The sequence below is a fragment of the Felis catus genome, chromosome E1 (assembly GCF_018350175.1).
Source record: "Felis catus isolate Fca126 chromosome E1, F.catus_Fca126_mat1.0, whole genome shotgun sequence".
In the NCBI taxonomy this organism is placed as follows: domain Eukaryota; kingdom Metazoa; phylum Chordata; class Mammalia; order Carnivora; family Felidae; genus Felis; species Felis catus.
The window spans coordinates 60,048,163-60,072,813 of record NC_058381.1 but is presented as its reverse complement, the minus strand read 5'-3'; the positions used below and the strand labels follow the sequence as shown (position 1 = coordinate 60,072,813).

General features: G+C 66.5%; 1 protein-coding gene and 1 long non-coding RNA gene across 5 annotated transcripts in view; one reads left to right on the top strand and one right to left on the bottom strand.

Moving 5' to 3' along the window:
* BAIAP2 (BAR/IMD domain containing adaptor protein 2) overlaps positions 1–24,651 on the bottom strand; it is a 62,774-nt gene that overhangs the window by 2,076 nt on the left and 36,047 nt on the right. Inside the window, exons 3-13 of one of the 4 annotated variants that reach the window (XM_045044206.1) lie at positions 22,328–22,389; positions 21,482–21,553; positions 20,776–20,913; positions 11,387–11,539; positions 8,830–9,045; positions 8,488–8,689; positions 7,713–7,914; positions 6,678–6,746; positions 6,114–6,276; positions 4,394–4,428; positions 1,912–1,959 (exon numbers count right to left, since the gene is read on the bottom strand). In XM_045044206.1, coding sequence (XP_044900141.1) covers positions 1,932–1,959; positions 4,394–4,428; positions 6,114–6,276; positions 6,678–6,746; positions 7,713–7,914; positions 8,488–8,689; positions 8,830–9,045; positions 11,387–11,539; positions 20,776–20,913; positions 21,482–21,553; positions 22,328–22,389 — 1,340 coding nt within the window. In that variant the 3' untranslated portion in view covers positions 1,912–1,931. Of the gene's footprint in view, positions 1–1,911; positions 1,960–2,293; positions 3,864–4,393; positions 4,429–6,113; positions 6,277–6,677; positions 6,747–7,712; positions 7,915–8,487; positions 8,690–8,829; positions 9,046–11,386; positions 11,540–20,775; positions 20,914–21,481; positions 21,554–22,327; positions 22,390–24,651 lie in introns of those variants that run through there. The other 3 variants (XM_045044207.1, XM_003997263.6, XM_003997264.6) reach the window with 3 other exon arrangements.
* On the top strand, positions 12,443–16,734 carry LOC109494504. Its single transcript, XR_002149440.3, has 2 exons — positions 12,443–14,545; positions 15,104–16,734. It is a non-coding gene; the product is annotated as an uncharacterized LOC109494504 (long non-coding RNA).

Genomic DNA, 24,651 nt, shown 5'->3' with positions numbered 1-24,651 from the left:
CGGGTCAACACCAAGATGGCAAAACAGGACTAAGTTCAGACCCTGGCCCCGGGGACATTTGTCCCCGCTTGGGGTGCTTGCCAGGGGTGGACGCCCGGCAGCAAACCACCAAGACGTAAGCAAGCTCAGCGGGCGGAACCGAGCGGAGGCCACAGGAGCCGTCCAGGCTCCTCCCGCAGGCAGGGCAGGCTGAAGCCCCCGGCGGGTCCGGCGCTGCATTCAAGGGGCAGCCTTTGGGGGCATCACGGGGTCCTGAGCCCACAGCCCCCGCCTGCAAACCCCGCAGCCCAAGGAGGGCCGAGTGCCTTTCCGTTCCAATCTCGAGGGAAGCGCTATGCCGAGGGTTTAGGGAGTCGCCTGTAATTGTTCCGAATCCACCAACTGAGCGAGAACCGGGTCAGCTGGGAACAGCCGCGTCTCCTCACAGGGTACGGTTTCCGTCCTTCGGTGATCCTGGAGCAGAGTGAGGGAGCGGCCGGGGTGCATTTCCACTTCCTCCTGAACTTCCTCCTCTGAGACCAAAGTGGTTGCCATGCCTTCAGGACTTCGGCCCTTCTGGGATCGGATCCTTGTCGTTCGGTTCCCCCAGGGCCACACCTCAGGCAGGCTCGGTCAGGGTGCTTTGACCGACCCAGGGGGCTTTGGGGACCCCGCCCCCAGTCGAATCTTGGAGCCAGGCTGATTCTGCGGCTGGGAAGCTGGCTGGTGGCGCTGTGCTGATGCCCATCGTGCCCCCAGGGCCCCGTCCTACACCGGGGGACGTGGTCCCAGGCAGAGGCCAGGCCTGCAGCTCAGAGCGATGGGGGCGGCAGGGGCAGAGGTGGGGCGTCGGGGGGGGTGGTGGAAACGGAAGCCTCTCTGCATCCTGGAAGAAGGGGAATCGAGAGGCAGCGAAGGCATTTTCACCCTGCCCGTCCTCAAATTCCAGGAGCACTGGTCTCCAGAATCTTCCAGAAACTCCTCACACTGTAGCTCAGACACAGTGAAAGGAGAGGGAGTCCAGGACCTGTTGGGAGCAGCCACTGCCCTTGGAGGGGCCACGTCACTGGTGCCCAGTGGGGTCCAGTGAGCACCATCTGCTACAAAGGACGCAGGTGCCAGGGTCCCGGGGTGGCGGGGGCAGAGACAGATGGGCGGCACCGCCACCCTGACCGAGGCCCGGGGCCCAGGGTGCTGGCTGTCCCAGGGCGGAGAGGAAGGGGCCGTCACAGGATTGGCTGTAGCAGGCCCACAAGGGCACCCACACGCGGTGGTGCAGGCCCAATCTAGAAAGCCTGGCGCAGCCTCCTGGCGCCCCTTGGGGCACATGCGAGTCCGGGCAGAGCGGGCACCAGGGCCACCGTATATCCACCTGCCCCAGCGGCCCAGGCACATGCTCCTGCTCCGGCGTGCCTGAGGCCGTCACGCGGGCACGAGCCATGGCACCGTCCCCGAGGCCCACCCAGATCTCCCCAGCCCCCGAGGGGCTGCAGGGCTCACCAACCAGGGAGCCGGCCAGGCCGGGCTCACACCCACACCCACAGGCGCGGCCCGAGGGGACGCTCAGCCAAAGGAGCCCAGAGCTGGCCTCACAGCCGATCACCGGGCTTCACCCTGATTGTGGCCGAAGCGCCCCGTAGAGAGAAACCGAGGCAGAGGGCCGGGGCCGGACCAGGCCAGCGGTGCAGGGAGGTGCCGTGGGCGCTGGGGTGCAGCGGGGGCAGCCAGTCAGGCCCACAAGCTTCCAGATAGAGGCAGCAAGTCCCAGAGCCCGAGGAGCGATCCAAGGGGAAGCGAAAGCCCAGAGCCCAGAGCAGAGGCAGGCTCGGCAGACCCCCGCGCCCCGTCCCCGCCCGCCAGGGCCGAGGCCGCGGGGTCTGCAGAGCCGCTGGGAAGGCAGACCGGCCAGCGTGAGAAAGCCGGGCAACTTACTAACTCTAGTCAGGGGCGGCTCAGAACCTGGCCACTTCCACATCGGCGCTGCAAGGAAACACAACGGCTCAGTTGGGGCAGGTGGGTGCGGAAAAGGGGTCTGCGTCCCCCGAGGGGGACGTGGGGAGACACCTGGGGCCAGAAGACCCGCCAGGAGCGCGAGACCCGGCCGCGGGGGACAGCGCTGTCCTGTGGCTGCCGGGAAGAGAGGGGCGAGCCGGCGGGCAGGTGCCCCCCCCCACCCCCGACCCGACCACGCGGCCCAGGACCCGAGAGGGGCGCGCCTCGGTCGCTCTGTGGAGGCCGGCCGGCCGAGGCGGCCGGGCCCCGCGCGCGGCCCCGATCCCACGCGGTGGACCTGGAAGGAGGCGCCACACCAAGCTCAATGCAATAAATAAAACTTTTATTCAAACGACTGCGGTACAGGGCACAATTCAGAGTTTAAAAAAAAAAAAAAAAAAAGAGGAAAGAAAACAGGAAAAATATTTTCAGCACTTTACATGTTCATACAAGTTTTGCAGTTTTGTGTCTACATTCATCCATTGAGCATGGAATCCCCTGGATTTGAGAGCTGTGAGCAAAACGAGAACACCAACACGGAAGGCTGTTCGCACGGGTCCATGTTCTGGCTTTGTTTTTTCCTCAAATAGAAAACGGGTCCGTCTGTGTCTCGAGCGGCTTCTCTCACAAACACTAGTCCACACGAGAGCGGGCGGAGGGTTTTGTTAACTCACATCAGAAAAAGGAGCGTCCACAGCTTCACAGGGGCTCCCTCGGCGGAAGGGCCAAGCGGGGCCGTGCCCTCGCTCACTTCCCAGACTCGGGGTGTGAAGAGGCCACTGAGCCCAGCGTGTCTGTTTCTGGTCAGCAAGACACACAGAAAGACGAGAGTGTTCGGGGAGGTCGGGGGGCGGGGACCGCCCGCTTCCCCCAGGCGGCGGGCGCGGGCGGGCGGGGGGCCCAAAGCCGCCCTCCCCGGGGCCAGCCCCGCACCCTGCCCGGTGCAGCCTGGGGGCCGAGCGGTTTCCAGGACACGTGGGGGTGGGGGTGGTCTCTGGAGGTCTTTGGAATGTCCGAGTGTGGCCGGGCCGGCGCCGCTCCCGACCCCCCCGCCCCGCCAGTGCGCCGGGGGAGGCCACACGCCCTCGCTCTGGACTCTGTACACCCTCCGACGGTGGCCGAGGAGAAGGAAGCGCTCAGGGGCCCGGCCTGCTGGGCCGGGTGGGGGCCGGGGGCCGTGGCCTCCCTCACAGGAGCGGCCAGCTTCCTCAGGAGGCCCCCCGAGCCGGGCACGAGCCCCTCCGTGGGTGCGCGCGGCCCTCGGAAGGGCGCCCGCGGGGCCGCGACCTCCGGGAGCTCCCGGCACCTTCCCTTTCCTGGCAGATGCCAGCGTCCGCTGGGGGAGTCAGATGCAGAATAACAGTACGTACAGCGGAGTCCATGCATATGTTTTTGTGGTTCAGGAAAGAAGAGTCCTTTTCCGGTTTTTCTTTGCTTTTTTTCTTTTTTTTCTTTTTTTTCTTGTCTTTTCTTTTCTTTTTTTTTTTTTTTTTTAGATTTTTCTTTTTCTTCAAACTTTAGACTTGGCTCGTGGTGAGCCTCCAAAAGGGGACAGTGCATCGTGAACACGGCAGACGCGGAGCAGAGGCAAGGACGCCCTGCCCCCGCTGCCCCGCCGGCAGCTCCTGCCCAGCGGGCACACGGGGGCGGGGGCGTGTAAACACGGGGAGCAGAGGTGGGGCAGCACCATGGACCCTGGGGGATCTCAGAGTCTGGGGTCACCAACCAAAAGGCGGGGAGAGGGCAGGTGGGAAAGAAAAACAACCCGAGAACAAACCAACGAGAGCAGAGGAGAGAACCGACGGAGACCACACAGATGGGGGGGACTCTTCCGAGCGGCGGCCGCCCGTGGTCAGCGTCCTCACACTGTGGACACCAGCGTGCCGCTGCCGCTGTGGGACAAAGCACAGGACACTGCCAGGCCGCACGCCTCTCTTGCCGCGGCTCTGCCCACGGTTCGGGGTCGGCCGGCTGCCCGGCCCTGGAGGAAAGGCGGGACGCGGGCCGAGCCCAGGTGGGGGGCACGGGACGGCCTGGGCTGGTTCTGGGGAGATGAGCCCAGGGGCGGGCCGCACCCCGCTGGCCGACGCAGGCCTGGCCACCAGGAAGGAAGAGGGGGGGCGCGACAGAACCCGGCTGAGGGGCTTCCTGGAAGGCCGGGAGCTCAGGGGTCGTGGTGGGCACAGAAGCAGGTAGGCTCCCGCGGTGGAGGGCCCGCTCCCACCGACCCAGGGGTGAGAGCATGAAGGCGACCTCCCGGGACCGTGCGCGACTGCCCCGCGACCCCCGTGGCTCAGAGAGGCCCCGGAGAGGGGCCTCCACAGTCTGCAGCCCGATCTCGCGGAGCTGGCCCCGGAGGGCCCGTGAGAGGGGCCAGCTCCCCCAACGCCAGCGCCCCAGGACACACGTGAAAGCCCCTTACCTGCTCACAGCCCGGGCTCCGTAGTCGTCTAGACCCTGGGGAGAAACAGCAACACAGGTCAGGCTGGGGGTTCTGGGGGCGAAGTGGGGTCTGCAGGGCAAGGCGCTGCCCGTAGCCGAGGGCACGGAAGGCCCCTCCTACGTGCACAGCGGTGACCTCCCAAGTGCGTGGGGGCATCTCCTCATCTGGCCAGCGGCAGATCACGGGATCACATGAGCTCACGCTCACGGGCACATACAGACAGTCCAGGTGCTGGCCCCTCCCACACGCGACTCCCGAGGTGAATGGGCCGGGGCCCCAGGACACCTGCAGGTTACCTAATAGGAGCACAAGGCAGGTGAGGTTGGGGCTGCGTGGAAGCCTCTGAGCAGGTGGCGGGGCCGCGCCAGGGACGGAACCGGTGCCACTTGCGGGGAGGGGTGATGGCTGGGCAGGAAAGCGAGCCTGGCAAGGCCGGGCAGGCTCCCGCAGCCCCAGACACCGGCTGTGGCTTCTGGCCTCGGGGGTGTGGGGCTGAGGGACGGGGGCTGGTCAGCCACCACATCTCTGCCGCCTGGCCTAGGGCCGTCAAGGGGTGTTAGCTATCTCAGGGCCAAAACCACACCCAGAGAGCAGGAGGTGGGAGGAGCAGGGCCACACCCGCCTGGGCCCAGCCAGCTGGTGGGGGGGGGGGGGGCCCAGGTGGGGCCGCATGGGGCAGGCTGGCCTGGTGACTCCGGGGTGCCGCGCCTCTCCCAGGCTGGATAGGCCTCTCCCTGAGCACCAGCCCCAGTCTCACCTTCTCTGGAAGGTTCCATCCGAGGGCCTTAGCCACACCTCCCCAGTCCGGGGCTTCCCACCACCTAATCTCAAACTACACGTTCTCGCTGTGAGCTGTGAGCTCGACAGTGAGCTTCTCGAGGGCAACAACCTCGCCCAGCTCGCGACAGTTATACCCCCCTCACAGGGGCGAGGCTGCTCGGACGGGACGGGGCTGGGCTCGGCCCTTCTTGGGCCCCACCCACCCGTGACACCGCTCACCACAGCCTCCGTCGACCCAGATGTTTGGTTTTCACTCATGCTGCCCAGATCTTAGAAAAACTTCTCTTCTCCTCCCTGCTGCTGTCCGGGGCGAGGGGGGTGGGGGCGCGCCGACCCTTAAGCTGGGGCTCAATCCTGGACATCGGGACCCAGAACGCATTGCTGGCCCGTTCCCACCACAGCCACAGCAAATGTTCTAGAAGCCTTGGGCTCCTCCAACCCCGTGAGCCTCCCCAGACAGAGCGGTGGGGGTCCCAGCAGTACCCTCCACAGCCACACCCCAGTCCCACCTGGGCTTTGAGACCAACATCACGCCCTCCAGGGGCTCTACAAGGGACCCAGGCCTTGCCCTCCTGCCTCTGGCCTGGGTGGCCTGGGCATGAGTGCCTGGTCCTGTCTCCAGAGACCCAGACGCACACGGAAAGGTTCCGGCCACAGCACAGGTCTCAAGTGCAGGTGCTCACATCCACACGGACCCGCGACCGCCGAAGCCCGACAGCCTCGAAGAGGGGGCTCCTCGCCGACACCCAGGCTCCTCCCGAGAGTCGGGGTCCGGGGCAGCGTCATGGCCGCCACCACCGCCCCGGCGGAGGGAAGGGCAGGCAGAGGGGCCGCCGTGCCTTCATCAGAGCCCCGCGTCTGTAGAGGGTGCCTGCTGGTCGCCCCTTCGGGCCCCCCTCCGCCCTGCTGTGGCGCTCACCTGGGAGAAGGCAGGCACGGCCACGCTGTAGGGCCTCTGCTTGAAGGTGCCGGCCGTCTGGGCAGGGAAGGCACGCGAGGACGTGCCGTAGTCGGGCGGTGGCAGTGCCAGCTCCTCCTTGTCCAGGAGGTTGCCCGTGCTGCTGCTCTTTCCCTGCTGCAGGCTGTGGGGGGAGGGGGGGTGGTGCTTAGGGGCCCGGCCGCCCCGGCCCCCCTCTGGCCCTCCCCCTCCCCCGCCTCCCTTGGGCCCCCTACGGAGGCCTCGGCCTCCCCGAGCCGGTGGACGGGGCCCGGAGGGGCGGCGGGAGGGACGTCCCGCGGCCCCTGAGCCCCTGGGCGACCCCCGCCCCCCCCAGCGCCGGGTGACCCCCGAGGCCCGCAGACCCTCCTCACAGAGCACCCTGCACCCACACACCCCAGGAGCCTCAAACGCTTCCGTGCGGGCCGTGGGGGCAGCACCGCGAGCAGAGAGCGGGGGCCGCCCGCAGAGGTGCCCCCGCAGTGCCCTGCTCTCGCGGCAGCCTCTGTGGAGCGAGGGGCCGGCGGCCGGGGCCGGCACACTCACCTCATGTGCAACCTGTCGCTGCCGTCGCTGTCCAGAACCCGGGTGTAGGAGAACGGAAACCAGCCCCGCCTGGAAGACAAGGCCGGGTGAGAGGGCTCCAGGGCCGGGCTGCCAGCGTGGGGGCGGGGGGGGGGGGCTGGGGGGGCGAGGGGTTCCGGCCCCCAGGGTCCCTGCCGGGCTGCGACCGTCTGCAGAGGGAGCTCGTACGAGCCACTGGACGGGAGGCCGGGGACCCCTGGGCAGGGCCGGTCTCTGGCCGCACAGCCACAGGCAGCCACGCTGAGTGGGGGCGCCGACACCCGAGAAGCTGTCTGGCGGGGGGAGTCGGGTACCGTGTCCGGGACTGAGGCTCCCTACCGATTTCCCTGTTCCTCATTGCCCCCTCCCAAGATGGTGTGGCTGCCTGGGGGCCGACGAAACGTCAGGGCTGACTCTGCTCCGGGATGGGAGCCTCCCACGCCACCAACAGCCGCATCCAGAAACATCTGGATGACAGTGGGGGTGGGGGGGTGGGGAAGGGGCAGCACCCGGCCAGGCGGTCCTGAGGCGCAGTGAATGTGAGATGCTGGTGCAGCCTCTGCACGATGTGCTCAGTGAGGCCGTGAGGACGCAGCTCCCAAAACGTGACCGTGTGGCTTCTAGAACCCCAGCACAAAGGCTGATCGAAACGGACTTGGGGACAGCAGAAGGCTTTGGGGCTGACGGCCAACTGGGAAGCCGTACACCCGACAGCAGGGAAGGCGCCAGACGGGCCGCGGTGTGTGGGGCCCCGGGCCAAGTGGGTGACGTGGGCAGTCAGGGTGACGGGCTGGCAAGAGACGGGAGGCTGTGGTTCTGAGACGCGGTCACGTCTACGCCACAAAGATTTTCCGACTGAAGGCCCACGGCGGGATAATCAGGCTGGGAAGGAGCCAGAGCCACCAGGACCTCTAGAGGCTGCAGGGTCAGGAGGGGGTGTCCCTGAGCTCATCGGAGTCCCAGCGGCCCGAGAGGCCCCGACGGCTGGCGGGGAGGGCCCGGCCTACGGACACTTACATTTTTGTCTTCTCGCTCTCCCCGTAGTGCCAGCCGTCACGGGCCTCGGGCACTAGCAGGGTGATGAGGTCGCCCTCCTTGAAGCTCAGCAGGGTGCTGTTGTCCCCGGCCGCGTGGGAGAAGATGGCTTTCACTCGCATGCGGCCATTGCGCTCCAGGCCGGCTGCCATGGAGCTGGAGCGGGGCAGGGTCTTGGTCTCAGCTGCGGGACGACAGGGCAGGAGTGAGGGGACTGACCGCACGCCTGTGGGCTCGGCCGCCTGGTGGCGAGATGCCAGAAGGCCCCAGGTGGGGCCTGGAGGGGACGCTCGCCAGCCTCCAGGGCCATTTGGACAGAGACTCAGGAAGGATCCAGCCACGGACCGCCGCCCACCAGCTGCAGGGATCCCGGGCCGGAGCCTGGCCTCAGCTCTCCCATCCGTCATCGGGAGGCGCTCACGGGCTGGGGGAAGGGGCAGGCCGCCGGCCACAGGATGGGGAGGCACAGTCCAGGGACCCGGGCAGTGGCGGGGGTGGGGGCATCCCACTGTCCATCACCCGCATGCTGCCATCACAGGCTGAGCCGATGGCGTCCCGGCACGGCCCCACCTATCGCGGTCACGGCCTGCGGCTTGCCAGAGACAACGAGGAGGGCCGGGCGAAGCCCGAGGGCCCAGGACGGTATCTCCAAGCGGGCCCAGGGGTGCTGCACAGGAGCACACGTGCCCGGGGTTCTGGAGACCTTCCCCACCTCCCCGCGGGCGCGGTACAACCAGGGACACGTCCGAGCCCTTACTGGCAGCGTAGCTGTTTTTCGGAGTCACGCTCTTGCGCACGGGGAGCGTGTTGGAGTAGGAGTCGCTCAGCTTGCTCTGTGACTGTGGTGGGGACGAGGCCTTAGGCTGGGCGGCCTTGCGGTCGGCCCAGGGGCTGTAGTCCTCGCCATCAGGGCCCGAGACGCCGTTCATGACGGGCGCGCTCTCCTGGGCGGACAGCCGCTGTTGAGAAGGGGGGGGGGCGGCGTCACGGGAGGGCCCGGTCAGGCGAGGCCGGCGTGGAGACCCCTCGCCCTGGTGAGGGCGCCCTGGGTGCAAGGGGTGGGGGCCGTCTTCTCACACCCAGGACGCTGTGGACTCACCCCCACAAACGGGGCCAGCTCAGGGGGCACCGGCAGAGGCTTGGCCCCCGGAATGGGGTCTGAGATGACCAGGCTGGACTTGGAGGCCGACAAGGCGCTGGGGAGGACGGAGCCGTTGCTGCTGGCCATCAGCTGCACCGCGCGCTCCGGGATCTTGTTGGGGTCGGCGCAGGCCTGTTGCCACAGAGGCAGCTTCTGTGCCAGCAGCTCCTTGCCCTGGAGCAGAGGAAGCAGGGAGGGGTCAGGGCCGGCCGCAGGCTTGTGGGGGCGGGGCGGGGGGGGCGCCCCGCCGAGCCGCGCTCACCTTGGACGCGGCCCCCTGGAGACGCGTCCCACCCCAGGTGGGGTCACCTGTCTAAGGCTGAGGGCTGCTCTTCACCAGGTGGTGACTCACGGCCAGATGGGCCACCTGTGAGTCCCCGACCCCGACCCGGGAGAGAGGCTGGTACTGAAGGGGCCACTGGGGCTGAGATGAAACCAAGGTCCAACCGGGGCAGGGACCCCCCCAAAAAGAAAGAGGGACAGTGGCTCACACTCAGGCACGAAATGGGCAGAGCCTCCACGGGCGACCGTGAAGTCCCGGGAAGAGTGTCACCCCGGGGTACCCCAGGGCCAGAAACCAGGTGGTAGAAGGACAGGGTGGGAGCCGTGATGGCAAAGGGACAGAGCACCCAGGGCCCAGCTGCAGTCACGCCAGGCCACGGGGAGGATGCGGAAGGCAGGGTCCCGTCTGGCGGCACTTGGGAGATGCAGGGTGCTAGGTGTTCCTGCCCCCGCACCCGGGGGCCCAAGAGCCCAGGTGTCCCTTTGGTGTGCACCGGGGTGTGCCCGGGGCCCAGCCAGCCCCACAAACGCAGGGCCCTCACAAAGGATGGAGTAGTGAGGAGCAGTGAGGACGGTGTAGTGAGGAGTCCCAGCACGGGAGGGACAGCCAGCAGCCTGTGGCTCCCCGTAGCCCATCTGGGGCCTTGTGCCTAATACATGGGCAGGTCCGGGGCCGGGGGGCCACCGTGGCCGCTATGGGCCACCTGACCCGCAGCCGACGCCATAACCTGAGTCCCACGCAGAGCCCGGAGCTCTTGGGGGCAGTGCTCCTCAGCTCAGGGCAATGGCTGTCTCCGGGACCTACGAAGCAGCTGTCGTCACTGCCTCTCCCCACTCGCCCTCCCACTTCTGACCTGTGTCTGGGAGGGAGGGGGCGTCTGTGGGGTGAGCTGGAGGAAGCTGGAAAATGGCCCCTGTGGGCAGATCCTGCCCTCCACCGCCTGCTGGTTTGAACCAGGGACCCGCGGGCCAAGGCCTGAGGGCTGGCCGGGCGAGTCACAAATAAAGTTTGACTGAACATGGCTGTCTGTTGGCTCACACATCTGGGGCTGCTGCTGCGTGGGACCACCACAAGCCCAAAGTGCTTCTGGACCCCGGCTGACATAAACGGGTGACAGCTCTGGGTGGCGGTGACAAGGCGGGCCAACAGGGGCCTGGCACCAATGGGGGCAACCCCAGGCTCAGCGTGTGACCCTCAGAAGGGCTCCACAGCTAAGGTGGCTGGCCAGCTGGGGCTCCCAACCGGTGACAACAGCTCTGTCTGTAGGAGGCGCCCGGTGGCCTGCTACTGGGAAGCGCCTGGGAGGCCCTGCCCTGGTACCCCAACCTCTGTGCCTCTCTAAACCCGCTCGGGAGGGCTGGGTCCCGCTCCCCAGGGACCGTGGCTTTCCTGCCCTCCGTCCCCACGCTCTCCCTGACCTGCCACACCGCCAGACGGCCACCAGAGGGCGCGCACGTCCGCCACAGCGCAGCCTGGAGTGAGGCCGGGGTGGCCCCCGTGCTCTGGAAAGCCTGCTGGCGAGGCTGCCCCGGGGAGCCTTCCCAGCTCCCACAGGGGACGCAGCTCTCTTCGCCTTGCACCTGCGCACAGGCCCTCGCGTAGGCCCGGGCAGGCAGAGGGGGGCGTCTACCTCCTCCCTGCCCAGGCTGCGGGGACCAGAGGGCAGGTCTTAGATGCGGCACACGTGTGTGAATGTGCATTTACCCTGCTGCCCCACAGGCACCTTTGTGGGAAAAGGATGTGAACTGGGGTTTCTCACCACACCGGTTGAGCTCTTGGAATGCTCTGCAATGTTCCAGCGGACAGATACGTTCCCACCCCGGCTCTGAATTAAGGACTATGAACGGGGGCTCCTCTGAATCTGTTCCTGGGGGGGGGGCAGGGGGCGGGGGGCGGGGGGCTGTGGCCTCTGGGGCTCGCCAGCCTCCAGCGCAATGCCGGCCTGCAGTTCCCCACACCGTAGCCCTCCCCGAGGACCTAGCCCTCCTCAGAGGAGACCCTTTGGTGCCACCGTCCCTAAAAGAGCAGCTGGCAGTTTCTGAGAAAGGCCTCAAAACGTCTGCAGCGTTTACCCTGGGGATTTTCTGACCAGAACGCTGTCCCTGGGGACAGCCTCAATGCACAGAATTACTGTCATCACAGCTCTCGGGCGGACAGGCCCCCGATGTCTGCCAGGGAGCCGGTCCGCTTGAGCCCACGAGGACCCTGCCCCTGCGCCGCGAGCAGCCCCACCTTGGAGTGGTAGGCGGCGGAGTTCTTGGCCACGGCACACTGCTTCTCCACCAGGAAGCAGAACCTCCTTCTCTCCTCGGTGAGCGCGGTCTTGTAGCCGTCCGACACGTAGTTCTCCAGGTCGCCCTGCTTGTTGCTGATGGCGTCAATGTACTGGGGGGCAGGAGAGAGCGTGGGGGGACGGCACAGGGTCAGGCTCAGCTAGGGGTGGAGGCACCTCCCACCGGCCCACTGCTGGGGTTTGGCCACAGCTCACTCGAGCCAAGAGGGTGAGGACAGAAGTGACACCAGGGCCGCCCCCCAGCCCACTGCACCTCTGTCCCCCAGGAGCTTGTGTCTCGCCGACCCCCGTCCCCTCAGTGCCCCAGCAGCCATACACGTGGGGACCGTGCTGGCGGATCACACGGTGGGACCCGGTGGCGGCGTGGCACCTCCTGTGGGTGCCGATTCTGAGCATCTAAAGCCACCCTGACAGTGGAGCGGGAAAGCGCACCAGGCACTGTGCGCACAAGAATGACTAATCCACACCCCACCCCGCAGAGGTGGGCAGCGAGCGCAGGAGACACCCAGGCCCTGCGGGGGTGGGCAGGGGACGCAGGAGACACTGCTTGATGCTGGGGCGCATGGGGACATTCCGATTTTTCTGGAAACTTCCAGAAACAAAGCACCCTCAGGACTGCAGGAGGCAGGAGCACCCAGACGCACACCGCCAGGGTTCGCAGCGCCGTCTCCAGGGCATGCGTGCGTTGGGGTCTCTGGGGTCTGGGCTCTTTCCGAAGGGAGCCCCTTCTCGGCTGCAGAAGTCCCTTCCAGCTCCCTTCCTCTGCTCCCGGGGGGGGGGGGGGGGGGAGGCGGGGGAGGGGGGGTGCGGCCACGCTGCTGCCCTGCAGGGGTCTCTGTAGCCCCCGGGGGTCTTTCCTGGAGCAGCCCCACCTCTGGCAGGGGCCAGCCCGGCCTCCAGGGGCGCCTCCCCCGCCCGGCTCTGACTCAGAGAGGGTAGGCGGTGCTGAGCTGACGTGGGCTGGGCGACCGGAGGAGGTGAGCAGAACAGGCTGTTCCCGCCGCCGCCTCCCTTCCCAGCCTCGCTCAGCTGGGGGGGTGGGGGGTGTGGGGGGGCAAGGACCGGCCTGTGGGCGTGGCTCAGCCAGCGTGAGGGAGCCACGACGCCCCACGACAAGGCCTGCCCGTCCGGGCCACCAAAACCCAGGGGCCTGTTCCCTCTGCCCCGCAGACTGCCCACCTCACCACACCGAGGGCAGCTTAAATGGGCCTCAAAATGGGCAGCCCGTCGCCCCCAGCCCCACGGAGGCCACAGCCCTGAGGAGTAGGCCTCAGCCCTCCAAATGGCCACAGGGCCCTGCAGGCCGTGGGACTGAGGGAACCCGGGATGGCTCTTGCCAGAGGTGGGGCTGCTCCAGGAAAGACCCCCGGGCTACAGAGACCCCTGCAGGGTGGCAGCGCGGCAGCTCCCCCCCCCCCCCCGCCCCCCGGGAGCACAGAAGCAGAGGAAGGGAGCTGGGAGGGACTTCTGCAGCGGAGAAGGGGCTCCCTTCGGAAAGGGGAAGGGACTGGGATGGCAAACCCCTGCCAGCCTGGGAGAAAAGTCTGAACACAGGTAAGAGGCCCCCCCGGTGGGCTTGCTGCTCTGCTCCCGGAGCCCTGCCGCCTCCTCCCCCTGTCGCCTCCTCCCCCTTCTCCCCTCCTCCACCCTGTTCCTCAGGGCTGCCCCAGGACGACTCCTCCGGTTCTGGAACGTGCTCCCGCGGGACCTCCCCTGCCTGGCCGGCTTCCGGGAGGCTTCCAGGTGTGCGGCGCCCCTGGGGGTGGGGGACACGGCGGCCGAGGCTCCCCTGCACCATTCCTCAGACGCCACCCGGCTACTGCGGGAAGAGGGTGCCTGCCAAGGGGACTGCTCACACCCACACCCGCTTCTAGGGGCCCCGGGAGGTGCCTGTGAGGGAGGGGCGGCAGGGGGCGGGGGCAGAGGCCCAGGAGACAACACCCGCTGGATGGAAGGGGCTGGAAGGGCGTGTGCACCAGGAGGGGAGGGGAGGGGAGGCGCCCGTCCCCCTGCACCCAGTGCTCACGTCGCCTGGAAGGTCCCATGCACACTCCCCCAGGGCCTGTCAGGGACGCTGCCATGACCCTACCGGCTTCCACTAGCCCACAAGCCCTTCCTCGACTCCACACACAGGGACTCAGCCCAGTGCCCGAGGGCTGCATAAGGGGGCAGCCTCAGGAGAAGTTTCTGCAAGGTTCCAGGAGGAGATCAGGGTTTAACCCCCGGGAAAACCCCCAATCCACCTCCCTCGTGCCCCACCTCCTGCTCTCCCTGGGGCCGCTCTAGCGTCCCCACCAACTCAGCAGCGGCCAGGCCTTCAAGGCCGGCGGGCTGGGGGTGAGCCAGGCACGTGGAGGCCCACGCCCGGTGACAGCTAGTGCACGGAGTTCGGCACGCAGCCTCGTGAAGGGAGGCCCAAGGGGAGGCTGCCCAGAGCGCCGGCCTCCATGCCAGCTGTCATCTAGCGGGGACTCTGAAGAAAAAGAGGGGCCACCGTGAACGGTTAGCACAGGACAGCGCGGAAACCGGGACGCGGGGCCCCCTGGGTCTGCTCGCCCTGAGCACGCAGCTGAGGACAGCTCCTTCCGAACCGCGGCCCCTCGAGCCAGCTGTCCCACCTGCAGATGGTTTCTGGGTTTTTAGGCTGTGGTACCTCTTTCACAGCAGTGTTCTCCACGAGCGCCGGGCCTGTGCGGTGCAGGGCGCTGGCCCCATTATCGGGGTCTGGTGGCCTCCCACGGGGGGAGGGAGTGGGGGGTTATTTTTAAGATTTCCATTTATTCCATCAAGCCCCGTGAACAGCCAGGGGCGGCGTAGGCCTCAGGGGGAGCGGGACTGAGGTGGAGAGCACTGCCCCGGGAGGCGCCATCACCCCCAGGGACCACGCGTCCTGGGGAGCAGGCGGGACAGCCTCCTGAGCTACACCACCAAGGGGCCCCTGGGCTGTCCAGCTGCCCCAGGGCAGATCCCTCGTCAGTGGGGACGCGGGACTGCCTCTTCCTCCCCGGAATGACAGCCAGCTCTCCCTTCCCAGGATGCTGCCCCTGGCGGAGAGAGACCACAACTTCCCGGGGGGCAGACCCTGGAAATCTGGGCAAGTAAGGACCTCCCCCTCCCCCTCCCCCTCCCCCCCACCCCAGGGGTGGGGGAAGAGCGCAGGGCGCCCCACCCACAGGGTCCAGGCCGCTCTGGCTCTCCCGGTGGAGGACAGAACTCGGCCTGGCCCCACACTTCTGGCGACTTAGCAACAGGCTGCTGGAAATGGCCCTGAGCCTGTCCCTGCCGTGGGCAGGCGGGCAGGTGGGTGCTGTGGCCGGCTCTCTACTCCCGCCTCTCCTGCTCCCGGCTTGGCGGTGCTATGGTGACAGGGCTATAGAAACACCCAGCTGAAAGCATTTAAGACCACAGAATGCTCCCATTTAGTCACCCTGGGCTGAACAGCCCTGTAATCCGAGAAGACAAAAGTGATCAGAACATATGTCTCCTCTCCAAAGCGGGCGTGACTCAGAGGTGGGGGAGGGGCACTCAAGAACAAACGGCTCCCTTACCTCCTCCAACACGGCCGCGCTGTGGCTTTCCCACGTTTCTCAAACACCTGACTCTGCCCCTGTCGGTCCCCACGGCTCATGAATGAGAGCGGAATTCTTGGCCCTCAGCTGTCACTGCCGGCAACTACTACTCCCTGGAGACCAGAAGGAACCCGATCGGCCGTGATATTCAGGGAAGGGACAGCAAAAATCGGAAGCCCGCGTTGCGTTCAGTGACGGGGAACCCGCCGGCCGCAGCCAGCGGCGCCCTGGGGCTCGCTGAGCTGGCCCGCGCCCCTTCTCCAGGCCGATGGACGTGGCGCCACGGGCCAGCGGACAAAGCCTCGACCAGCCTCAATCTGCTGGGCCACGGCTGGACCCTTAAAGTTTCATTTCGACAAGAGAGCTCAGAGCGAGACTCAGGGCTGAGGCCACCACACCATCGTGCCCACAGGCCCGGGGGGGGAAGGACGCCCTGAGCCCCAGGGGTTCCCGTTTTCTGGCAAAAGGGCTCACTGCTGTCATCAGACCCCAGCTGCTCGTGCCTGCCCCAGCACATGACATGCCCACGGCACCCCCATGCCCAGCGTCCCGTGTGCCCAGAGGCCCAGGAAGGAGCGTGGGGCCACTTATGTCCACACCAGTAGGCCAGATGCTCTGACAAAGGTTTAGGGCCCACAGATCAACCTGTCCCGGAGACCCAAGGGGACGGGTCTCGGCAAACCTGAGCCACGGCCTTGTGTGGCCAGCACTCAGGGACCCACGCCCTCCAGGTCCGGGGGGAGCTCTGCCCGCGGGCCTGCAGGTCGGACTGGGCTACGGCACCGGCTCCACTGGGTCACCCTACTCGGCTGCAAAGCCCTCTGGGTCCTGGCTTCCCCACGTGGGAAGCGAAGGGGCCGCACCCCGTCACTGCTGTTGGCGCTTCCAACAGGGGAGCCCTTGCCTCCCGCAGCCACCGCTCTACAGCTCAAAGTCCACACCCGAGTTCACGGACTCAACAGGAAAAGGACGTGACGTACCTCACCAACGTTTCCCGCAGCGATGACACGTCGAAGTGACGTGCTACGTGCGTTCAAACAGAGCGTGTCGTTTGAAGATTATTAAGAATTTATTACAATGCGCGTCATTAAGACCAAAGCTCCCTGCTGTTCACGTTCTGAACACAGACATTCCGGGGTGTGAAATGGCAGGGGCACGTGCCCAACACTATTCTCCAAGGTGCCCTCCAGCTCTGACGGCTGCAGGTGCTCCAAATCACTCCCGGTGCCATCGAGGCCATAGCCCCTGCGCGGCTCCATCGGGAGAACTGGGAGTGAGTGGGCAGCCACGGGAGAGGTGTGGGGCCTGAAGTGGCCCAACAAGTTCAAAGGAACAGACTGTCCTTCCCCAGCTGGCCTGTCCCGGGGACCCTGAGCCCCTGCACCTCTGGACACGTAAACCCTGACAGGGGAACACGGTCTCTGTTTCCCACACTGGTTTTTCCCTCGGCGAGGGCCCCCGATTTACCTCCAAGGAAGGAAAACGCCTGCACCGCGGCGGCCAGTGGTTTCGTCCACAGGCTGCCTTTGGTGTTGAAGAGCTTTTTAAAAGTGAGCGCAAGAGACCCATAAAGGTCCTGAACCACCAGCAGGGCGTCAAACGCCACATCTTAACGGACCAGTCTCTGCCATTATCTTTTTTGAAAATCTAAATTATGGTTATTTTGTTTTCGCTTTGTTAATTACACATCCCTTTAAATAGAACAAATCTCCCCCTTTCCCAGACTGAGATCTAGATGTGTGTGCCTCCCAGAACACGCGAACCCAGTGAGCAGGGGAGCAAAGTGACCGGGGGCCCCAAGGAAAGCCTGCCCCACGGGCTCCCGAGGTAGGCCTGCTCTCCACCAGCACAACCGGCCAGCCGGGCCTCAGCCACTGCTCCTCCCACAGCCACATGGCACAGGAGGGGGATCCGGCCGGCGCTCCCTGCAGCCCCCAGCCCCTTCTGCCCTCCTCAAAAGCCGGACGCTGCCCAATCAGGGGCTCCAAGGACGAGGCTGCCCATGGCCCCCTGTGCACCGGCCGCAGCTCTGGCCCACACGCGGGTGACCCTGCACAGGGGTCCGCCACTCTGTCTCCAGTTCTCTCTTCCCGGCCGCTCACCTCTGCTTTGGGGGCCGTGACACTGCCTGGGGTCTTGGCAGCCCGTCCCTCCGAGTGCGGAGCCCGCATACAGGTTGGGAAGGACACACTGCTTGTCTGTGGCCCCCAGCCCACCACACACCCAACACGCGTCCCCGGATTTTCTACCAGTCACGACACCCCTTGGAGGGTGTTCAGTCACGTTCTAGTCAGAGCAAGGCTGCGGCTAGAGACAAATGGTAGAAACAGGAGAGATCTTGACCCTGGCCCTACGGGGTTTGCAGGGACGGAAGTACGACACTTCATACCAGCCTCCCAGACCCTCACTCAGAAGCCCTTGGGACCACCAGACGGCCAGCGGGACTGGCTGTCCTTCAGAATCACCCAGAAGCTCTGAGGGCCCCGACACAGGCCATGGTGTAGCCACTCACGCCTGCCTGCCTGGGAGGGGACACAGCAGCTGAGGCCCGGAAGGCCAGAGGCTCAGGGTGGCTGCATGAGGCCTGCCGCCACAGCGCGCCCTTCGCCAGCCCTCCGGCCCCCTTCACACAGACGGGCACTTCCGCGGGTGCCAGGAGGTCTGGGCAGTGGCCTTGGCCGTGAGCAAAGCACCAGCACCTTCCCCGCTTCCAGATGGAGCCCTCGTCCTACTTAGTGCCCCAAATGTCTGCGAGCGCCTGTGGCCTGACCTATAATTAAATCAGTTCTCTTCGTGGAAATCCCAAAACACAGTCTCAATTACCAGCAGTTCCTGAAAAGGGCCGGCTCTGACCCAGTCCCACTCACAGGGAACCTGCCCCTGACAGACAGACGGACGCTCTCGGTCTTCCGCAACCCTACCTTCCCCCGCTCCACAGGCAGTGACCACCGCTCCTGCACGGCCTGTCATTGGTGCAGCTCGGGCCACCGGCCTGGCCACTGGCCCAGAGGCCTCGGGGTAGGACAGAGCGTGTGGGAGCCCTTCCTGGGCCAGTCGGCCTCCCTGGAGGGCACAGAACTGCCTGCCAAGGGCTCCGAGGGTCGGGCCCCTGCCTGGCGAGCAGCCTCACTGCTCTCCCTGGCCGAGGGTTCTGCAAACACGAAGCTCAAGTCGGGGAGGGAGGACGTGGGGGCTGGGGGTTCAGCGGCAGCCAGGGGATCCCAGCAATCAGGGCTCAGGACAGACCACCCCCCTCTCCACAGCACTGAGCAGACCCACACCTGCAATCACTCGCTGGAGCCCCCTGCTCTGCCGAGAGGAGCCTGTCAGGACAGGGGCTTTGGTGCAGCTTGAGGACCCCCGGGAGGGCCCCCCGTGTGAGTTCCGGGGTGCAGAACCTGCCTGCACCTGCACATGCTGCCCATCGGGCTGCATAGGGCCGGGCCTCCCGGTGAGGGGCCCTGTGGACAGGAGAGCCTCCTGGGAGCAAAACAGTCTCCAAAGGAGCGGGGAAAGAAAGGCCTCATCTGTGTTTGGAACCCAGGTCACCCCCCTTGCCTGGGGTCATTGCCCATCTCCTGTCAGCTCAAGGACGAAGGCCCAAAGGCCCAACAGGTCAGACTCTCACCCCCACACCTGCCTCCCCCAGCTCTTCCTTAGGGTTGGGGGTTGGGGACAATCTCTAAAGCCCCCCGTGAACTGTGAACACAAGAATTAAGCGCTGGGCGCAAGTAAGTGAGTCTGTGGCCGTGACATCCCCCCAGGCAGAACGCCTGGTGTCCTGGTTGGTGGTGCTGTGAACGGCAGCCTGGCCTGACCATAGAACCCAGCCCCTCGAGCTGGTCCTTGGAACACAGGGTGCGTGGGGCAGGCACCCTGGAAAACGGAGGCAGAGACAGCAGAAGTGGGTGGGGGGGGTGTCTCACTCTTCCTGGTGGGAAAAGTCATGGGCCCTTTCCCTGTGTGGGCCAGGACCTCAGCCCCCAGGCAAAAACCAACCCAAACAGGCTCAGCGCACAGCTGGGTTCCTCCCCAGGGAGGGGGGGGGAGGGGGTGGTCGGTGCCCCCAGGCTCCCTGTGGAGGAGGCGTAACCCACCCCCCCTCCCCCCTCCCCCCACCACCACCCAGGCGCTGACACACCCTCCCTCTACCCTCGTGCTGCAGACCCTTGGAGGATCTCCGGGGCTCAGAGCCTCCACGAGGGCCGGACAGGGGAGTGCAGCACAGGCCACAGCACGGACGGGCTCTGACAGCCTTGCGTCGACCGCAAGAGGCCACGTGCAGAAGGCCACCCCCGGGTGACCCCGTTCCCGCGAGACGCCCAGACCTGACTGCTGGCTGTCTGGGGGAGGGGACAACTGCTGACGGGCAGGGCTTCGTTTCTGGGGTGCCGGAAATGCTCTAAAACGGGGGGGTGGGGACGGCTGTACGGATACGCTCAACACCGCCTCACCGTCCACATGCGGCGGTGGCTCTGCGCGTGAATCACTTCTCAACTAACCCAAAAGGAAAAAGGGCCGCGAGGAGAGGGGCGCGCAGGCTCCGGTCCCCCCGCCCCCGCCCCCGGCCAGATGGCCTCAGGCTTTCTCTACCCCTCAGCCTCATACTGGCCCCCGACAGGGCTGGGCTGCGAGGGACCCAGCCAGACGGTCTCCGGTGGCAGCCCTACAGGTCAGTGACGGGCTACGGGCGAGCCTGAGACGGGAAAGGCGGGAAAGGCGCGCTGAGAGCAGCAGGAGGGCTGTCCCCGCCACTGCCCTGCGACAGGGGCCTCCCCTCCCTCACGGGGCTGAGCCGCTTTGCACACAGGGCGACGGCTCTGCCCCGCTGTTGCCGGTCCGTGCTCCCCGCCAGGCGGGACCGCGTCGGGGAGCAGGTGGGCCTCTCGTCGGCACCGTGCGCAGGGAGGGCGCGTGCTCCGCGTGCCCCACGGCCCACCAGTCAGTTCCCGCCTGCGGCCCAGGCCCCGTGGGCAGCGGGACCCGGGCACGCGCGCGTGCACACACGGCCCCGGCACCCCAGCACGCGCGTGCGCGCACAGGAGCCCCGGAGCAGGGGCGCGCGGCCCACCTCAGGGGTGCCGATTTGACGGCTGACACGCAGGGTGGGGCCCCGGGAGGTGAGGGGTTCATGCCCGTCCCCGCGGTGCTTCCCCTGAAGCAGCTGGGACAGGTTCTCCTGAGGCTTCCTTTGGACACGACGGCATCCTGTTTTGTCTCCTCCTTATCCGAGTCGTGTGAGCTCGGGGGTTGGGTATTCTGGGCCTGATCTGTGTCAACTGGCCGGGGGGTTCCGGCCAATCAGGTGTATTGGGCCCGTGCCCGTCACGGGCCGCGCTGTCCTAAATCCTAGCCCTGCTCAGGACATGACGCCTGCCGGGCCGGGCACAACAGTGAGGGAAGCCGCACCAGCGCCGGCCCCTCCCGTGCCATCTGCCTCTCGCGGCAGGGCTGCTGAGACGCTTGACCGGCCAGCGTCTGCCCGTGAGGGCTCTGGGCCCAGTCCTGGGGCCGGGCGGCCACAGGCCGATTAGACTGTCAGTCTGGGGTCTGCCTCCGAGGCAGAGTCCAGAGGAACAGGGCAGGAAGCTGTCCCCGGGGTCTCTGCTCCTTTGGTGGCAGGCCTTCCGGTGCCCCACGGAGGAGGCGGGAGCAGGGCGGGGGCCGCAGGGCCACACCGGCCGCGTGCCAGCTCCAGGACGGGCGGTGCTCGCTGCCCCGAACCCACAGAGGCCGCCGCGGCACCGGCCGGGCCCTACCTGCAGCTCCTTGTCCGAGTACTTCTGCGGGTTCTTGCTGCCTTGGCTCTTCTTGCGAAGCTTCTTCAGCTCGGCCTGGCACTTGTCCAGCGCATCGCCCCTGCTCCGTTGCTCCGTCTGGTATTTCTTCAACGCAGCCTGCGGTTCAAGCACGCGACACAGAGCAGGGACCCGTGAGTGGCCGGCCCTTCCCGCTCTCCGCGGGGCGGCCGCCACCCCAGCACCGAGGGACGGCGGGCCGAGAGGGGAGAGCGAGGCCAGGGCCTCAGGGGCCCTCTGCTCCCAGAGATGAAAACCGGGTCTCGCCTCGTCCCCTCCTGTGCCACCGAGAGCCAGAGCGTGAAGTCCTGCCACAGAGGACTGTCGCAGAAGAGCCAGAGCCCGGCACATAATGCCCCGCAGCCGCGGCGGAGGGTGATGGCAGCACAGGCACCATCGGGGGGGACGACGGTGAAATCACGGCAGGTCAGGGAGTCTGTGCGGGCTCTGCGGGTGGCAACACCGTGCCACTGTCGTTCCCCAAAGCAGTGAGCCGCGGGGGGCCAGCAGGACAGGCAGGTGTCCGCCCCCCACCCCCCCGCCCACCGGGCCACGGAGGCCCGCGGGGACCCTGCCGGGAGGCCAGCCCCCGGTGAGCCGACAGCCTGTGCACGGGGGCGGGGGGACCAGCACGGGCGACCCGACGGGCGTGGGCAGAGCTACTTACGCTCAGGTACCTGGAGTCCAGCTCTACCTTCTGCTCCAGCTGTGTGAGCAGCTCGTTGTGGAAAGACTTCAGCTGCGGACGGACAGAACACACGGCCGTCAGCACCACGCGAGGCGCGGGCCGGGGCAGGAGGCAGGCAGGGAAGGGGGCAGGGAGCCCGGGAGAGGCGGACGGCCACCACAGCACCCGGGACGCTGGCCACCCCGAGGGGAAAGGGGCCTGTCTCATCCCTCAGCCGGTGACCCTGCACAGACAGGTGGGCCCAGAGGAGCCGGGAGGCTCCAGGACTGACAGCCGAACAGCGGTCAGGATGTCAGACCACTCTGGTCTTTGATGGCCTCGGGACTCCGCTCCCAGTGGGGGGTGGGGGGGACAGAAACAGCTCCCTGTTGTCCCTGCCCGCTCTGGGGAGTTACTCGCGCTGACGTGAGCCACGGGCCTGAATGCAAACTGGGAAAGGCCTGAGTGACCCCTCGCTTTAGACCCGCTGGGTCCTGGCTGGGCCTGTGTGACCTGGGAGCATGTTGCTCCCCAGGCCCATCATGCATTGTGTCCCCACCTGGCCCCTGTGGGATCCTGTCTGACTTGGGCCCTGTGCCCCCGTGTCCTTCTGTATGTACTTGGTCCCCACAGTGAGCCTCCTCCCCAGCATGTGACTTCCTGTCCTGGGCCTAAAGCACGTCCGCACCTTTCTGAGCGCGGCCACTATGCAATGTCCCCAGGTGGACGTGTGGCCATGGTGCACAGCCGGCTCTCCCCTTCACCTCTGACCGGCCTGCCTGCCTGCCCTTGCCTGTCTGCCCACCTGCCCGCCTGCCCTTGACCCTCCCACCCAGGGGGTCTCACCATTTCTTCCAACTGATTTTGAATCTGCCTGTGGACTTCAGCCATCTGAAAGAGAACGTCTCCTGGAAAGGCAGAAGGGCAGAGAAGAGAGCAAAGTTAAGCACTCTGCGTGACAGGCCCTCTGCCCTGCACCCCTCTCGTGGCAGGGGACCAGGGTGCTGGAGGCGGGCGCAGGCATCTGGGCCCACAGGCAGAAGCGCGCCAGGGGCAGGAGAGAGGGCACCGTGTCTCCTGATGGCGCCAGCGAAGTGAGACAGAAGATTCTAGAATGACAAGGGAGGCCAGGCCTCGAGCACACAATCACCGGGTGACTTTGAGGGGTCACAGTCCCCAAGCGTCGGCACTGAGCCCAGGTTCACGACAGAGAAACAGGCCGCCTCAAGCCCACGAGCGAGCCCCGAGCACACGCGCCTCTCATCCTGCATCTCGCTCTCACACACAGCCCCCAACAACTGCCCCCCGCCCACTCTGGGCCCAGCTGCCACCAGGGCCAACAAACGTCTGCGTTACTTGGGGCAAACACGAGACCTGGCTGCAGGCCCCAGAGGTGAGGGTGCCCGAGGAGGCATGCGAGGTGCACAGGCCTGGCTGACCTCACGAGGGCCTCTGGGGACAGTCGGAGCGTGTGGCACAGCTCTCCAAACACCTTTTCTGGAGCAGCGACGCTTCAGGGACACTGACGTGTCCTGGGCCCGTCTCCAGAGACACATGAGGAAACCGAACGTGGCAGCACAAAGGCGCAGGCCGTCACCCAGAGGCTGTTTCCAGCCTGCATGTCAAGGACACGGCTCACTTCACCTGCAGGCAGGGCACATGCCGGGGCTCTGCAGGTTTCTGGGTGACCTGATATTAGCCCATACCCCAAACTCTCTCTCTCTCTCGGTAGCAGATAATCGGCCGCGAGGCGCCTCTGACACCCCACTCGGCCCACGCAGCTCCATGAAGGGGAAGGAGACAGGCCTCTGGGGACAGGGAGCTCAGCTGAGCGCTTCCTTCTCCCAAAGCTCCTGAAGGTTCCACACAGCTCCATCCTGAGGCGTGGTCACTGTGACCGACAGGTGCACAACCCTGAGCATTCCAGGCTGTGGCCATGGAGGGAGGGACGCCGTGCAGCTCAAGACACAACCAGGGTCAACAGAGCCCCCAAACCCGCCCCCAAGTCAGTGCCCACAGGACACAAGCTCTAGGCCGGAGACCATTCACTGGCACCTCCCTCCCAAGACCCTCAGGGCTGCCCAGCTGCCCCCCAGCACTGGCACGAAGGACCCCCACCCAGGGCGGAGGGGAGAGCTGGAATGGGCAGCCAGGCTGCATTCACCTGAGTGGCCGGTCCTCCCCTGGAGGCCACTCGTGGAGCAAATACCGTCCCCGTGCTGTGGACACGATGGAGCAGGGGGCCCGCTCTGCCCTCGAGGGTGGGCACTTCCGACAAACCCCGTCCCTGAGGTGCCGCCCACACCAGTGAGCCCTCTGTACTTGTGCCTGAGACCCTTGGGGTCACGTGACCCAGAGGATCCTTTCGGGGGGCAGTCACAAGGGGAACCCCGGCCCCCAGCAAGTTCCCGTGGCCTCAGTGAGAAGCCTCAACGGGTCGTGCCGCCCACTGGACGCACGGATGGCCTCACCGGGGTCGCCTTCCCTCCCAGAAGCACAGCGGGGTTCCGGGGAGACCCGTTTCTCCTGCTCACTGGCTGCTCCGTGGGCTGCTGACACCACCTGGCCTGAGGGCCACAGCGCACGCTGAGCGCTGGCTGGGACGAGGAGCCGTACAGACAGACCCGCTGTTCAGCACAGACTGCCAGGCTCGGCTTGAGCAAGTGGGACCCCACCCTGCGGGGCCCTGAGCCTCGGCCGGAGCTCATTCACCCCGATTCTCAGGGCCACCGGATGCGTCCCCAGATGCCTGCTCGGCCCCAGACACGCAGACTTCTGCTGACTCATCCGGCAGCTGGGACCCCGCTGTCCCCCCACAGGCCCTGCCAGGCTGACCTAGCCCTCTTCCTCACCCAACCCTGAGCCCAACGGGTACAGAGACCCCCTCATGCCTGCCAGCGGGGGCCTGGCCTGTGAGAGGCCTGGGACGGAGGAGGGGCACCCTTGCCCCTGGAAGGGCCACTGCCATGGCCCTGGCGTGTGTGTGCCAGTGAGAGAGGGTGTGTGTGAGCCTGGGCCTCAGACCTGCGTGCTGCCACGGCCCCACGGACAAAGGAATCTCAGTGGCTGGGCTGTGAGCACGTGGCCCCCAGACCAGAGCTGTGTCCCACTGGGTCGTCTCTAGGACCCACAAGCTGGGAGGCAATGGAGGCAGACCCCAGAAGCTCCCA